Genomic DNA, 14,876 nt, shown 5'->3' with positions numbered 1-14,876 from the left:
ATTTGTGATGCTACAGACTAACACGGCTGCCCCTCGGTGGCTAGTATGTAGTTTGCGGTGCTGGGGACGAGGGTTGGGGGGGAGGGGGCAGTAAAAGCCGACCCACTGCACACCCAGACCAGGCTGCAGGCTACCGGGGTTCTCCAGGCTCCATCTCGCTCCAGAAGTTCCCACCGGCCAAATCCCACCTGCTTCCGCTGTCACAGCTCTCCCTTGCAGTCAGCTGGGGGATTCTGCAGGCGTGACGAGGGCTCTGGGTCTGAGCCCGGGTACGCTGGGTCTGGGGAGCAGCCTAGGCAATGGCCCAACTCCTCCACTCCCGCCCGCCCCCCATAGGAACCTGAGTGACAACAAGACTAGAGGTGGGTGCCCTGGGAATGCGAGTACTGGCTGGGTCCCTCCCAAGGCAGTCCCAAGTCACATCCCAGGGGGCAGCACTGTGGGCCCAAGCAGGGGCAGCCCCCTCCCCCCCCCAAGTTTGGTTTGTCCTGCCTCCCCCCCCGAGCTTTTTATAAGTCTGTCTTCTCCATTATGACTTCCACTTGTACCTTCCACCTCCCTCCACGTTGCCGGCTGGAATACAGTCACAGGCGGGGCTCTGTGTGCCGACGCAGCTCCCCTGAAACAATGCCCCTGGGCCAAGCTCACCCCGGTGCCACGCAGCCCCATTGTCTGTCACGGGATTACTCCTCATTTACACCAGCGCAAGCTTTATGTCTGCATTCCCAGCCGCCCACAGAGGTGTCTGCAGACCCCAGACCAGTGGTGGCCACCCAGTGGCCTGTGGGCCACACGCAGCCCCCTGGGGTTCTGGGCAGGCCCACAAGGCATTTGGTTTACCTCTGCCTACGTGCAGCATGGCCAGATTCCGCTGGGCTCCACCCTTGTAGGTTTTCCCTCCCAGTAATACTGCAGTGACACACGCGTAAAACCCAGGCACATGGAGGGAGGGGCGTGCTGATTGCACACGACATTGACCGTGAGAGCCGTGTGCTCCTTCTCCCACCCATCAGAGCGCTGCTACGGGTCACTCGGCGCTCCCCGGGGATGCTGGGTATGCTGGTGCGGTGAGCAAACCTTACCAAGCCAGGAGACCGCCTTGCTTAGGGCAATCTTGTGGCCCACGGAGACAGAGGAGGGTCACTCCCTAGCCTAGGTTGCCCATTGCTGCCCCAAGCAGACTAAGAAGCCTCTCAGTGTGCAAGGGGGCTCTGCTGACTGTGTGCTAGCCCTGCTGCGGCAGAGTCTGGCCCAGCCTCAAGGAGGACTGTGGGACAGGTAGGTACATAGGAGGGTAGAGAGAGGATCCAGAGGGACCTAGATAAATTGGAGGACTGGGCCAAAAGAACTCTGATGTGGTTCAACAAGGAGAAGTGCAGAGTCCTGCACCTAGGGCGGAAGAATCCCAAACATTGTTACAGGCTGGGGACCGACTGGCTCAGCAGCAGTACGATGGAAAGGGACCTAGGGGTTATGGTGGATGAAAGGCTGGATATGAGTAAACAGTGTGCCCTTGTAGCCAAGAGGGCTAACGGCATACTGGGGTGCATTAGGAGGAGCATTTCGAGCAGATCTAGAGAAGTGGTTGTTCTTCCTCGAGTGTCCCCGTGGGTGCTCCACAATAGGTGTCGGGCTCACCCCGGCGCCGCAGATCGGATCTTTCCAGAAGTTTCTGCCGGACTGCACATGCGCCAGTCTGCACCACTCCCTTGCACGCTCCCAGCCACGTGCGCGATCCGGTCCCCACCAGTTCCTTCTTAACCGCCATCAGCTGCAGACGGAATCCGCTCAGGCTGCGGCCAGAGTCAGCGTATTTAGAGTTTTCAGAGTTTTTAGAGTTTCTTTTCAGAGTTCTTAGATTGTTTCTTTATTGCAAAAAAAAAAAAATATATATATATACATAAGTAGAAAGTCTTAGTAAACGAGAAGGAGGAGAGGAGGCAACCCGGGGACGTGAAGGCCAGTAGGCCTCCTGCCGCGGCAGGCTGGGGTCCGTGAGAGGGGAACAGGCACAGAGAAGGTGCTAAGTACCCTATTAACAGCTCAAAGACTCACCGCAATGTCCTCTTCAGGATTCAAGAAGTGTGAGTCGTGCCGCGAAGCTATGCCGGCCTCTGATGGACACAGTCAATGTATTAGGTGCCTGGGGGAATCACACGTCACCCAGAAATGCTCCTTTTGTGCAAAGCTCACGGCCAGAGCCAGAAGGGATAGAGAAATGTGGCTGAAAATGCTGCTGTTTGATAAGGCCCTCCAGCCAGACGTGCCGGAGAGGCCTCAACCGGAGGGACCCACAGGGCTCCATAAAAGGAAGGCAGTGTCCCTCACCCCCTCGGTGCAGAAGCAGAGGAAGCTCTCTCCAGCCCGATCCCTGCCGGCGGCCACAGCGGGCGGGACGGGCATAGCACACAGCCCCCAGCCGCAGTCACAAACAAGTGGCAGCGCAGCGCACATGGCAGAGGCTGAGCCTCCGATTACTAAGTAGCCGGCCCGCGCAGCGTTCAGAGCGGCGGCCAGGCAAGCGCCGGAACCAGCAGCACCACCGCAAGTGGCACAGACCCCCGCGGCACCAATGGTGCAGGGCCAACAGGCACGCAGCCTGCAGGCACCGGAGGAGACCACCCGCGTGGCACCACAGATAAGAGTGCCAAGCGCGGCGACGACAGCGGGGCCGAGATCCCCAGCACGGGAAGGGGCGGAGCCAGCCCCGCAGGGGAGGGGAAAGGCAGCAGTGAAAACCCGGCACCGCAGCCCTTCTCTGGACAGGGCTTCAGGGCTGCTCTCAACAAGTCCTCCCCTTATGCTGCGAACACCAACCAGGAGACATGGGTCTCCCCCAGCCTACCCAGAGCCTCGTTCTCCGTTCCTCCAACCAGCATCACCATGGCTCGGGCCACCCTCGCCCTTTCTGGGATTTGACCCCCTGGAGTACTACCACCAACCAGTTTCACCATTGTCTCAGTCATCCAGACGATCTCGCTCCCCCAGACATAGGGGGTATACACCTCGAGAGTGGTCCAGGTCTCCATCCCAGGAACCGTGCCCATGCTGCCACGGTCGTCCTTATCACGCTGGGCATAGACACCACAGGCATACACCCAGGGGCAGGTCCCCCTCGACCGCCCAGTACCCCCGTGGGCACTCACGGACGGGGACGGAAACACAGCTGTCTCAGGGGGAGTTGATTTTGGAACCCTGAGATTTTCCCTCGCAAGCCTCTAGTGAGAGGGAGTACCACCGACAGCAGGACCCTGAGAGTTCAAGGGAGGTCTACCCTAGTGGTTCCTCCTTGTCCTCCCCCGACGACGCTACGGCCCCCAGGGATGTTTCCCCCCCGGACGACCTCAAACAGTTTCAGGAGCTGTTTAAAAGGGTGGCTTTCACGCAAGGCATCCAAACAGCAGAGGTGCAGGAGAAGCACCACAGGCTCCTCAAAAACCTGAGGCCTCCGGCCTCGTCCAAAATCGCTATCCCGCTCGACGAAGCAATCATGGAGTCTGCTACCACCATATGGCCGACCCTGGCTTCCGCTCCAGCTATAAACAAGAGGGCGGATAAGAAATACTTTGTCCCGGCGAAGGGCATGGAGTTCCTGTTCAGTCACCCACAACCAAATTCTCTGGTGGTAGAATCGTCTCAGCAGAGATCGAAGACTTCCCAGTACAAAGCGGGGGGAACGGATAGAGATGCCAAGAAGCTAGAGCTGTTTGGCAGAAAGGTATACTCCTCCTCCACCCTGCTGCTGAGTGGCTAATTATGCAGCACATCTAGCGAACCACGATTTTGACAATTACTCCAGGCTTACTTCTCTCATGGATTCACTTCCAGAAGATAAGAAGCCGGTGCTGAAGGCCATCGTGCAAGAGGGCTATGCAGCTTCAAGGACAGGAGTCCAGATCGCCCTGGACGTAGCGGACACGGCGGCACGCTCAACGGCTACGGCAGTGGTCATGCCCAGGGAATCCTGGCTCCAGACATCGGGTATCCCGAGGGATCTGCAGGCAAAAATTGTCCATCTCCCTTTCGACACGCAGAAGTTGTTTGCAGAGTCAGCTGATTCGGTCCTTCATTCCAGTAAAGACTCAAGAGCTGCTCTTAGAACCCTGGGTATTTATACCCCTCCATACAGAAAGAAAAAGTATTACCCTCAACAAAGGCGATACCCGTACCAACCTCAGCGTGCTCAGTACCAACGGGGCTACGACCAAGGGCGGCATCAACAGCAACAACAGCATAGAACTCCTAGGCAACGTTCCCAACAAGGCCGTGCATCCTCGGGGCAGGCCCAAAGGCAACAAGTTTGACGGACAGGTCGAGGGCTGCACTATTACTACCATCGCGCAATGTCATCCACAATTAATGTTCCATCATTGCCTCCGACCGTTCCACTCACAATGGCAAAAGATCACCACAGACAAATGGGTACTGGAGATCATAGCCACGGGTTACGTGATCCCCTTTCAGTCGCTCCCACCGCCAAGACCTCTGCCCAGGCCTCATCTCAGGGATGCCTCCCATGAGGCGAAACTCAAGCACGGGGTGGACCACCTGATGCTTATAGGGGCGGTGGAAAGAGTGCCGGAGCGACTCCAGGAGAAAGGGTTTTATTCACGATACTTCCTCACAGAGAAGAAAACAGGAGGCTGGAGGCCCATCTTAGATCTTCGAGGCCTCAACCGGTACTTGTGCAAGCAACGCTTTCGGATGATCACAGTCGCCTCTATACTCACGGCACTGGACGATGGAGATTGGTTTGCAGCCCTCGACTTACAAGATGCGTATTTTCATATAACAATCCACCCGGCTCACAGATGTTTTCTCTGCTTTGTGGTCGGCAAAGAACATTTCCAATACAAGGTTCTGCCGTTCGACCTCTCCTCGGCCCCCAGAGTCTTTACCAAGACCCTGGCAGTGGTGTCAGCCAGCCTGCACAGACAGGGGGTATTTATATTCCCATATCTGGACGACTGCCTACTGAAAGGGGCCTCGAAGGCAGAGGTCTACGCATGATACGCGTAACAGCAAACACGTTTTCTTCGCTGGGCCTGGTCATCAACCTTGCGAAGTCAAAGATCGACCTCACACAGGACATAGAGTTCATAGGGGCACGCATAAATTCTATCACAGCAAGGGTTTATCTACCCGACGCTCGCTTTCGCACCATCTGTTCCCTGGTACAAGTCATTACATACAGCCCCACGGTGCCGGTTTTAACGTGCTTGCAGCTGCTCGGCCATATGGCAGCAGCAACGTTCGTGGTACAGAACGCCAGATTGCATATGTGCGACCAGCAACATTGGCTGGCGAGCGTCTACAAGCCGGCGTCCCACACCGTCCGCAGGGTGGTGTCGCCCACGACAGAGGTGCGCAGATCCCTGCAATGGTGGGTAAACCCGAAGAACATGCTAACAGTGGTACCCTTTCACCAACCACAAATCTGTATTTTTCTCACCACTGACGCCTCCCACATAGGGTGGGGAGCACACATTGGTGAAAAGGTGATGCAAGGACTGTGGTCCCCTACGGAACAGTCACTGCATATAAATATACTGGAGCTCAGAGCAGTGTTCAACGCCTGCAAACACTTTCGAGACCACATACAAGGCAAGGTAGTCGGGATCAATACAGACAATACCTCCACCATGTTTTATATAAATCGACAAGGAGGAGCTCGGTCCCGTGCCTTATGTGCGGAAGCAGTCCACCTGTGGAACTGGTGCATCGCCAACAATATAACGTTGAAAGCCTCGTACTTACCAGGCGCTCACAATGTGAAGGCAGACCAGCTGAGCAGGCGCTTCACACTCACACACGAGTGGCAGATCCACTCCGATCTGCTACGACCGATCTTTCATGCATGGGGATTTCCCCAGATAGACCTGTTTGCCACTCAACACAACAAGAAGTGCCCCCAATACTGCTCCAGGGCAGGACTGGGGCGGGGGTCCTTGGGGGACGCATTCGCGATTCCGTGGAAGGGCCCCCTGCTTTACGCATTTCCCCCCACAGTGCTCATCCACAAGGTCCTGCAGAAAGCCAGGAGGGAGAGAGCCCACATGATCCTAGTGGTCCCAACATGGGATCGACAGCAATGGTTCCCCTTGCTTCTGCGCATGTCAGATCGTCCACCGCTTCCCCTTCCAGTGGCGCCGGACCTACTCACGCAGGCCCAGGGGTCCATAGTGCATCCACACCGCTGAGGCCTGCGCCTCCAAGCATGATTAATTCATGGCTCAGCTCCCTAGAAAGTACATGTACGGAGGGAGTACAACAAGTCCTGGAAAGTAGCCGAAGGATCTCCACCAGGAAGACCTACAAGCACAAATGGACTCGATACACTGCATGGTGTTCCACCAAGCAGTTAGCTCCCCTTGAGGTGCCTATACCTGTAATACTAGAGTACTTACTGGACCTCAAGAGAGGCGGGCTCTCCCTCTCCTCGTTGAAGGTCCATCTCGCCGCTATATCGGCGTTTCGGCATGAAGAGGAAGGGCCCACGGTGTTTGCCCATCCTATTGTTACCAGGTTCCTGAAGGGGCTGGTAAACTTGTACCCTCCTCGGAAACCGCTTCCACCATCGGGGAGCTTGGACCTGGTGCTCAGCACGCTAACGGGACCACCGTTTTAACCCTTAGCCACAGTTTCCCTCCGTCTCCTTACGATAAAGACAACCTTCTTGCAATCACGTCAGCTCGCAGGGTCAGTGAGCTCGCAGCAGTTATGGCAACGCCGCCCTGCACAGTATTCTCAAAGGAGGTGGTAACCTTACGGCTGCACCCAGCCTTCGTTCCGAAAGTTTCTTCAGAGTTCCATCTCACTGAACCTATAGTTTTACCCTCGTTTCGCCCGAAGCCTCATAGCTCCAGCAAGGAGGCACGCCTGCACCTCCTGGACGTGAGGAGGGCGTTGGCCTTCTACATAGACAGGACTAAGTCCTTCTGGAAAATGGACAGACTCCTAGTCTCTCTCGCTCCCAGGTCAAAAGGAGAGGGTCTCTCTTCACAGAGAATCTCGAAGCACATTGTGTCCTGCATAATGATGTGCTACGAACTTCGAAAAACTCCTTTACTGGCCCCGCCTAGGGCTCACTCCACCAGGGCGGTGGCGGCATCAACAGCCTTTTTCAAGGGCATCGCGCTAAAAGACATCTGCAGAGCGGCGACCTGGTCATCCTATGACATCTTCACCAAGCATTATGCCCTACACCGGGTATTCCAAGAGGATACCCGCCTCTCGACAGCAGTCCTCTCGGGGGCAAGCTGCACATAAACCGATTACCCACCTCCTATCTTGGGTTACTGCTGGGTAGTCACCTATCGTGGAGCACCCACGGGGACACTCGAGGAAGAAAGAGAAGTTACTCACCGTAGTAACGATGGTTCTTCGAGATGTGTCCCCGTGGGTGCTCCACCACCCGCCCATCCTCCCCGCTTCGGATCTCTGCTTAGTGTTTTTCAGGAGCATCCAAGGCGGTTGGTCAAGGAACTTGCGGGGACTGGATCGCGCACGTGGCCGGGAGCACGCAAGGGAGCGGCGCGCACCGGCGCATGCGCAGTCCGGCAGAAACTGCTGGAAAAATTCCGATCTGCGGCGCCGGGGCGAGCCCGACACCTAATGTGGAGCACCCACAGGGACACATCTCGAAGAACCATCGTTACTACGGTGAGTAACTTCTCTTTCCCCTCTATTCAGCACTGGTGAGGCCACATCTGGAATATTGTGTCCAGTTTTGGCCCCCCAGTATAAAAAGGATGTGGATTTGCTGGAGCAGGTTCAGTGGAGGGCAACAAAAATGATTTAGGGCCTGGAGCACAAGACCTATGAGGAGAGGCTGAGGGATTTGGGCTTGTTTAGTTTACAGAAGAGAAGACTGAGGGGTGATTTAATAGCAGCCTTCAACTTCCTGAAGGGGAGCTCTAAAGAGGAGGGTGAGAAACTGTTCTCAGTGGTGTCAGATGGCAGAACAAGGAGCAATGGTCTCAAGTTGAAGAGGGAGAGGTGTAGGTTAGATGTTAGGAAAAACTACTTCACCAGGAGGTGGTGAAGCCCTGGAATGTGTTGCCTACAGAGGTGGTGGATTCTCCATCCCTAGAGGTTTTTAAGTCCTGGCTTGACAAGGTCCAGGCCAAAACTCCCACAGACTGCAGTGGTCCAGGCCCCTGGGCTGAGAGAAGAGACGGTCATAGAACAGGAGCTGGATGTGCCAGCGTGTTTCAGGAGCACAGAGCCAGACCAGCACGCCAGCTCTGAAAATGGCTCTGAAAATGGCACCCTGCATGCAGCACGACCTGGCACACAACGCGCAGCTGGGGCGTTCCAGCTGCATACAGCCCATTCAGGACCACACAACTGCTCAGAGTGCTCGCTAACAGGGGTCATGCTGGCTGTAGGTGCTCAGGCCTGCGCAGTTTCTAGACAGATTAAACTATGTCTGTGTGGGGTGTGACTTTCTTATAAACAGTTCAAGCTGTGCGATCCCATGGGTGGATTCTACCAGGTTAAAAGTGCTTTATGTCAGTCCAGCCTCTTTCTACTTCCTAGAGGAGCAAGGCTCCTTGGCACCAGTACACACACACATGCTCAATGTGTGTGCATCTTTCACTACACTGGGAATGTTGAAGCATTACAGCTTTTGTGTGTAGGCAAGTGCTGAGTAAAACATGTGATCTCAGAAGCGCAGGGCTGGACGGGACCTCAGGAAGTCAAGTCCAGCCCCCTGGAGGAGAATCAAAGCTAGACAGTCAAGCTGGTTGGGAAATAATTAACTTTCCCTGTTCATGGCTTTCCAGAAAAAGAAAAGAGAAAATCCTGTGTTGCAATTTTTCAGATTTTTGCTGAAAAACCACAGTGTTGCAGCTTCTGGGTTTCCCTGCTTTCCAGTGCTAATTCCAGTATTTTCAAGAGAAGTGAATTATTTTGTGGAAAAACCGCAGCTTTGTCAAAGAAGCTTTTTTCTTGCTGTGAAGCTTCTTCGGCTGATAAATTTTGCAGTAAACTCCCCCCAGAAGAAATGTGTGTGTAGCAGCCCCCCATCTCCTCTCCCCTTCACTCTTGCTTGGTTTTGCAGAAACTCTCTGATGTTTCCAGCGGTGACTCCACGTCCCTGGAAACCCATTTCTTGAGCATTTTGTGCACCAGGAGCTACCCCCATCTCCGGAGAGGTAGGAGCCCATGAATCCCCAGTAGCTGGCCCTGAAACTAGGTGCAAATACCCACATTGCTGCTTCCCGGAAGCATGAGCATGTGTCGGCCTCACCCCAGTGTCCGGTGATGCAGTACTGATAAGGTGTCCGAGGGGAAGAATGGCAGGCCCCCACCTCAAGGTCTGGGTTCAGGTTGCCAACTACTTCTGCCCAAGGAAATACCCATTTGCAATGTTCTCCCGGTCCCTTCAGGCACCTGCTTTGCCTTTCCAAACCCAGACTAGAGGGCTTGATATTTGGTCAGGCGGCGAGGAGACAGGGGTAGGGCCCAGAGGAGACACATAGTTGGCTTTGTACCCTGCTCCCCCCTGACTCTGGGGGTCACCTAGAGGCTGGTTTGCCCAGCAGCAGAACGTAGAGCAGCGTTGGCACTGGGAGGATGGGGGCTTCCTTTGCTCTGTCTTGTGACTTGCTCCTTCTCCTTTGGTCCTTAGTGTTCCAAGAGTTCATTAAAATGACCAACCATGACGTGGCACACACCATCCGAAAGCACATGTCTGGAGACGTACGGGACGCCTTTGTGGCCATAGGTCAGTTCCCCGCTGGGTGCTCAGTGGCCCAGGGTTCAGCCGTGTGCAGTACAGAGAGGTCATGATTTTGGCAAGTTTAACCTGTGCAAATTCAGTTGTTTGCGGACGCCAGAGTCCCCTGTGTGGTACCAGCAGAGGAAGGCATCTCACCCAGCCCCTCGGTCCTTGGTCCACCGAAGCCCCCTGCTGGCCGTCATCCAGCAGCTCCGGTAGCATCAACACGGCCCACACCACAGCGGCGGCTGCCAGCCCCGGCCTGGCCTGTGTAGACCAGGGTGCCCAAACCTGCCTTCAGCCAGGGGCACAGCCCGGCCAGCGACCGACTCCCCAGGGTCCCGCTGCCAGGCTTCTCCTGCCCCTGCTGCTGCCCAGAGCTGGCCAGGAGCCCGCCGAGTTCTGCTTCCCCAGCTGGGGTCAAATGGGATAAAATGATATTTGCGAGGGTTCTCGAAACCGAACCCTCACGACTGTTGCGACCCTACTGCATCTGCTGGTGCATAGCCCTCTGGCTCTCTCCATCATTGCCCATGCAGGGGATTCCTCTCCTCGGTCCTGTGACTCACCATCCACGGTAGGCCAGCAATCAGTCGTGGGTGCCACCCTTCCTAGGGCTGCCATGGAGGTGTCTCTTCTCTTCCTGAACCTAATCCAGTGGGACCAGAGCACTGGGTCGGTTTATCTGATAGTTGGCGTCAATATTCTGCCCCCTTTGCAAAATGTAGGCAAGGAACATCCTGTCGGTGTGTGTGGAGCTGCTCACATTCCCCTGCTGTCAGTGTTCTGCTGGATTGGGCCATAGCGACTGCCTGGTGCTGTTCTGTAGGCTCAGGGGACTGCAGTGGGAAAGGGGCAAGGCCCGTGGATAGGAAGGGGGTGCATTATTTACCTAATGTGATGGGATCTGGGAAGTTCTCTTCTCTTCTCTCCTGTTTGCTGGATGAAAACCATGATCAGAACAATACCTGGGAGAAGAAAAGAAAATCTGTGATTGTTTCTACTCCATCTTCTCCCTTCAGTGGAGATGAGGCAGCTGGATAATTCAGAGCCTGCTAATTACCTGCCTGGAAGGGGGGACCCTTAATGATCTGAGGCTGTGATACTCTGGCCCTGCTGAAGTCCAGGGGAGTTTTGCCACTGATTTGAGTAGGACCAGGTGTCCCCCAGGTGGCTCAAGGTGGCTGCTCTCGGAAATTCCCAGTGGGAGAGCAAACAGCAGTCCCAAGGCCAAAGCCGTGAGAGCAGCTGCATTGTGCCAGGCCCACTAGGTATCCCAGAGCTGTACCACTATTGCTGGGTGTGCGGCAGGGCTGGTTACTGATGGTCCTTGGCAAAGTTTCCAGGCTGTCTCTCTCCTCGCTCTGCTTGCAGTGCGCAGTGTCAAGGACAAGCCGGCGTTCTTTGCTGACAAGCTCTACGACTCCATGAAGGTAAAACAGAGGCACTGGCTGGGGTTCCCTTGGCAGCCTGGTTCCCATTTTTCAGCCTGTTTGGGGCTCTGTGTCTGAGAACAGTGCGCTGCTGCCTCTTCCCTGAGCATAGAGCAGGGGAGGCCAACCAGGTAGGGACTGAGAGCCATAAGAACAGCCACACTGGGTCAGCCCAAAGGTCCATCTAGCCCAGTGTCCTGTCTTCCAACAGTGACCAGTGCCAGGTTCCCCAGAGGGCGTGAACAGAACAGGGAATCATCATGTGATCCATCCCCTGTTGTCCGTTTCCAGCCTCTGACAACTGGAGGCCAGTGACACCATTCCCACCCAGCCTGGCTAATAGCCATTGAAGAGCCGTGTGGATTGAGTGCAAAGAGCCACCATGTATTATACAATTATTTTGATCGATCTCTCTCTATAGATAGATAGGTGGATAGAAAGGTAGATAGAGGGATCAAAATAAATGTATAATATGTGGCTTAATGCCCTCCCCCAGAGCCAGACGCCCCCAGCCCCCTGCTCAAACTCGATGCCGGTGACTCATCAGAGCTGCCATTGCTGCTTCCGCTATGTGCTTCTCCACCAAGCACTGGGGCGCGCATGCAGGGCAGCTGATGGCTCCCCTGGTGCAGGGCTCCAAGCAGGAGCTGCATTTAATTGCTCAAAGAGCTGCATGTGGCTTGGGAGTTGCGGGTTGGCCACCCCAGCATTCAGATTTGGGTAACTTGTATCATGCATCAGCCGGGAGGAATGATGAGGGGGGACACCTCTCCCCCGACTCCCCTGCCCTGCCTGTATTGGTTATTGTATTTTCTCCCCCATGTTGCTAGGGCCTCGGCACCGATGAGAGAACCCTGACCAGGATCATGATTTCCAGGAGCGAGACTGACCTGCTGAACATCCGGCGTGTGTTCAAGGAGATGCATGAGAAGTCCCTCCACCACATGATTGAGGTGAGGAGGGGGTGGGAACTTTCTGCTCATGTTCCCCTGGGCGCTCGCCGTACCATGGACCAAGGCAAGGTCTGGCTTTAAAGCAGTGATGGGCCACCATGAATACTGAGGGGGCCGCTTGAGTGGCCCTTCTTCACCTCAGTGGGCCACAGCAGCCAGGGAAAGCCAGCAGCCTTCAGCTGGAGCCCCGGTAGGCCATGTGCAGCCTGCAGGTTGCCCACCATCGATTTAAAGACATGCCTCTTAGCTGGGCCTTTGTCTCTCAAGTTGACTGCAGGGAAGTATCCTGGGCTCTTGTGAACCACTGGCCTGTAGAGTCACCGTGGGGCCTGCTGGGTGCTTTCGACAGGCTGGCGTTGTGTAGCCACCTAGTCCACCTGCCAAAGGAGCACAGGTTTGTGCCCTGCTGGATGGTAACCAGCACGTTGTCCGTTGCGACTGTAAAGGTCCCAGGCAGGGAAGTCCCTGGGTATCAGATCTTCAGGATGTGGCTGAAGGAGCCAGGAGGCAGTTCAAACACAGGGACATCACACGTGCCCAGAGGAAAGGGAGTGGTGTGAGCTGTTAGCCATGAGAGTCTCACTGCACAAAGAGAGTGCGCTTGGCTGCCAAGTGCAGGGATTGGGCTGCCTCAGAAAGGCAGATCCGGCGGGCTGAACCCGGGAGCTGCTGCTAACCATCCGGAGACTGCTGCATTTACGGAGCTCGCCAGCACCTACGGGCGGGGCAGCAGAGCACCCAAAATCAGGGGAGTCATGATGCTGAGATGTTTACGTTTCCGTTGGCTGTTGTTGTGCTGCCATGGCCTGGGCTGGAGGACTGTGGTATTTAACTCCTTGCTCTGTACATCCTGCTGGGATGGCCAGAGCACCAAGTTATTCCAGGTATTTCGAAGAGCCCCTTAATGTCTGGGCACCGCTAGTGCTGATCACTGCTAGCGTGCCTGGGACTGGAGGAGAGGAAAGTGCTGTCAGGGCCACGTGGTGATCCCTTTATTGCGCTGACACAGGAGTCTCCTCCTTCCCAGAGCATGAGACTGATTTGCTCAGGCAGAGATCACAGATGCATTGTGGCTTCTCGTTTCTCTCTGGCGGCTGTTTCCTGCTTGCAGAAGGACACCTCCGGCGATTACTGCAAAGCGCTGCTGGCCGTCTGCGGAGGGGACGACTGAGTCGCCCTGCAAAAGCCCGTCCCTGGGTCTGAGCCGTCACGTACACGCAGCCTGTCACTGTAGCTTCTAGGGGCTTTGGAGGAATGTCCAGTTCCACTTGGAAGAAGATTCACCTTGTGCTAGAACTACTCACCGCGGAAGACCATAACATTGCAAGCAGTGGAGACCAGCTGGCTGGGGCTTTATGGGAGGGAGTGCCAGGGGAGGGGGAGTATTCTCTGAACTGGTGCAAGATGACTCGTGTCCAAATGTGTCACTAACCCAAGACGTTACTGTGATATAGGAAGTGTCTAAGCCACCAAAATAAAACCTTAATGTTGCTGACCGTGGAAGGGCTCCGGTTTGCTTATTGCAAGACCCTTGTGTGAGAGAGCCCATCTTCTCAGCTGCCTTGTGTAGGGCTGAGGTGCCTCTTAGTCCTGTAGATGATCTTATTGGCTGCCCCATGCGGTGCCCCTTTCATTACTGTAATATGTTCTGTGGGAAAGCGGTGTTCTTTCTGCTGGAGTGGGAAACACAGTACCCAGGGGAAATAGCAGGAAGGACACATGCAAAAGCCATCAAGGAACTTCAGGGTTAAATGCCAAGATATGGAACTACCAGGAGTTTCCTGCATCCTGGGACCAAGTTCACGCCAAATGGAAACAGAAATCCAGTCCAGGATTTGTCTGACCTGGGAAGAGGTTGGTTAATGAAACCTGTTGTTTATTCACTGGCAGTGAACACATAAGTCATCTACTGTTGGACAGACCCAACAACAAAAGCAACAGAACATCACTGGCTATTTCCTACAGCCCCAACCCTCTCCAACAACCAGGGCTTTTCTTCTTCGAGAAAAAAAGGTGCTGGAACTCAAGCCCTAAACCACCCACACTCCAGGCATAACCTCCCCCCCCTGCAGCCCCAAACTGCCCACAGGCTTAACCCCCCCACAGCCCCAAACTGTCCCTGGGCTTAACCACTCCCTGCACCCCCACCTCTCCCTCCCTGCTCTAAATGAATGCCCTCACCCTCCTCCAGAGCCAGGACCCCAAAATCAGGCTCCCCCAGTCCTCCTCCCAGTTCTAAATCAATGCCTTTCCCCAGAACCAGGCACCCCCAGCCCACCCCACTGCTGTAATTCAACCCAACTCACCAGACCCACTGATGGAGCCAAGGATGAATGTGTCACACTGGGCCTCCGGGGCTGAACCTGGCCTCCTGGGCTGACCAGGTGCCGTGCCAAGCCCCAAGGCTGAGCCTGGCTGAGGCGCAGCACACACTGTGCCAGGTCACAGCTGCTGGGGCAGCTTCGGGCAGCAGGAATTGCATGGCTCCTGGCTGGAGCTGCACCGGGGCTGAAGAAGTCACACAGCTCCCGGCTAGAGCTGCAAAAACCACGCCAGGGAAACAGGGGTGGGCCATCTCCTTCACTGCTGCCACGCTTGTCCAGCCAAGCGGTAGGGCATCTGCGTAGAGAGGTGCCCGACATGCGTGGCTATTCTGAGCCGTGTTCATCACACCTCACTGTGTGCATTGGACAATGCAGCTGCCCTAGAGCCACCCAGTTGTCTTCTGAAATGGTGGAGCCAAGAAACATGGTTTCAGAATGC

At 55.4% G+C, this 14,876-nt stretch overlaps 1 protein-coding gene across 4 annotated transcripts in view; it reads left to right on the top strand.

Moving 5' to 3' along the window:
* The window catches only part of ANXA6 (annexin A6), a 67,685-nt gene extending 54,078 nt beyond the window's left edge, over positions 1 to 13,607 (top strand). For all 4 annotated transcript variants that reach the window (XM_075010169.1, XM_075010171.1, XM_075010168.1 and 1 more), the window contains 5 exons: positions 9,068 to 9,161; positions 9,638 to 9,733; positions 11,102 to 11,160; positions 11,991 to 12,113; positions 13,225 to 13,607. In XM_075010169.1, coding sequence (XP_074866270.1) covers positions 9,068 to 9,161; positions 9,638 to 9,733; positions 11,102 to 11,160; positions 11,991 to 12,113; positions 13,225 to 13,284 — 432 coding nt within the window. In that variant the 3' untranslated portion in view covers positions 13,285 to 13,607. The remainder of the gene's footprint in view (positions 1 to 9,067; positions 9,162 to 9,637; positions 9,734 to 11,101; positions 11,161 to 11,990; positions 12,114 to 13,224) is intronic.
* The last annotated feature ends 1,269 nt before the right edge of the window (positions 13,608 to 14,876 follow it).

Source organism: Carettochelys insculpta, chromosome 15 (genome assembly GCF_033958435.1).
Source record: "Carettochelys insculpta isolate YL-2023 chromosome 15, ASM3395843v1, whole genome shotgun sequence".
Lineage (NCBI taxonomy): Eukaryota > Metazoa > Chordata > Testudines > Carettochelyidae > Carettochelys > Carettochelys insculpta.
This window is presented reverse-complemented; position numbering and strand designations above follow the sequence as displayed.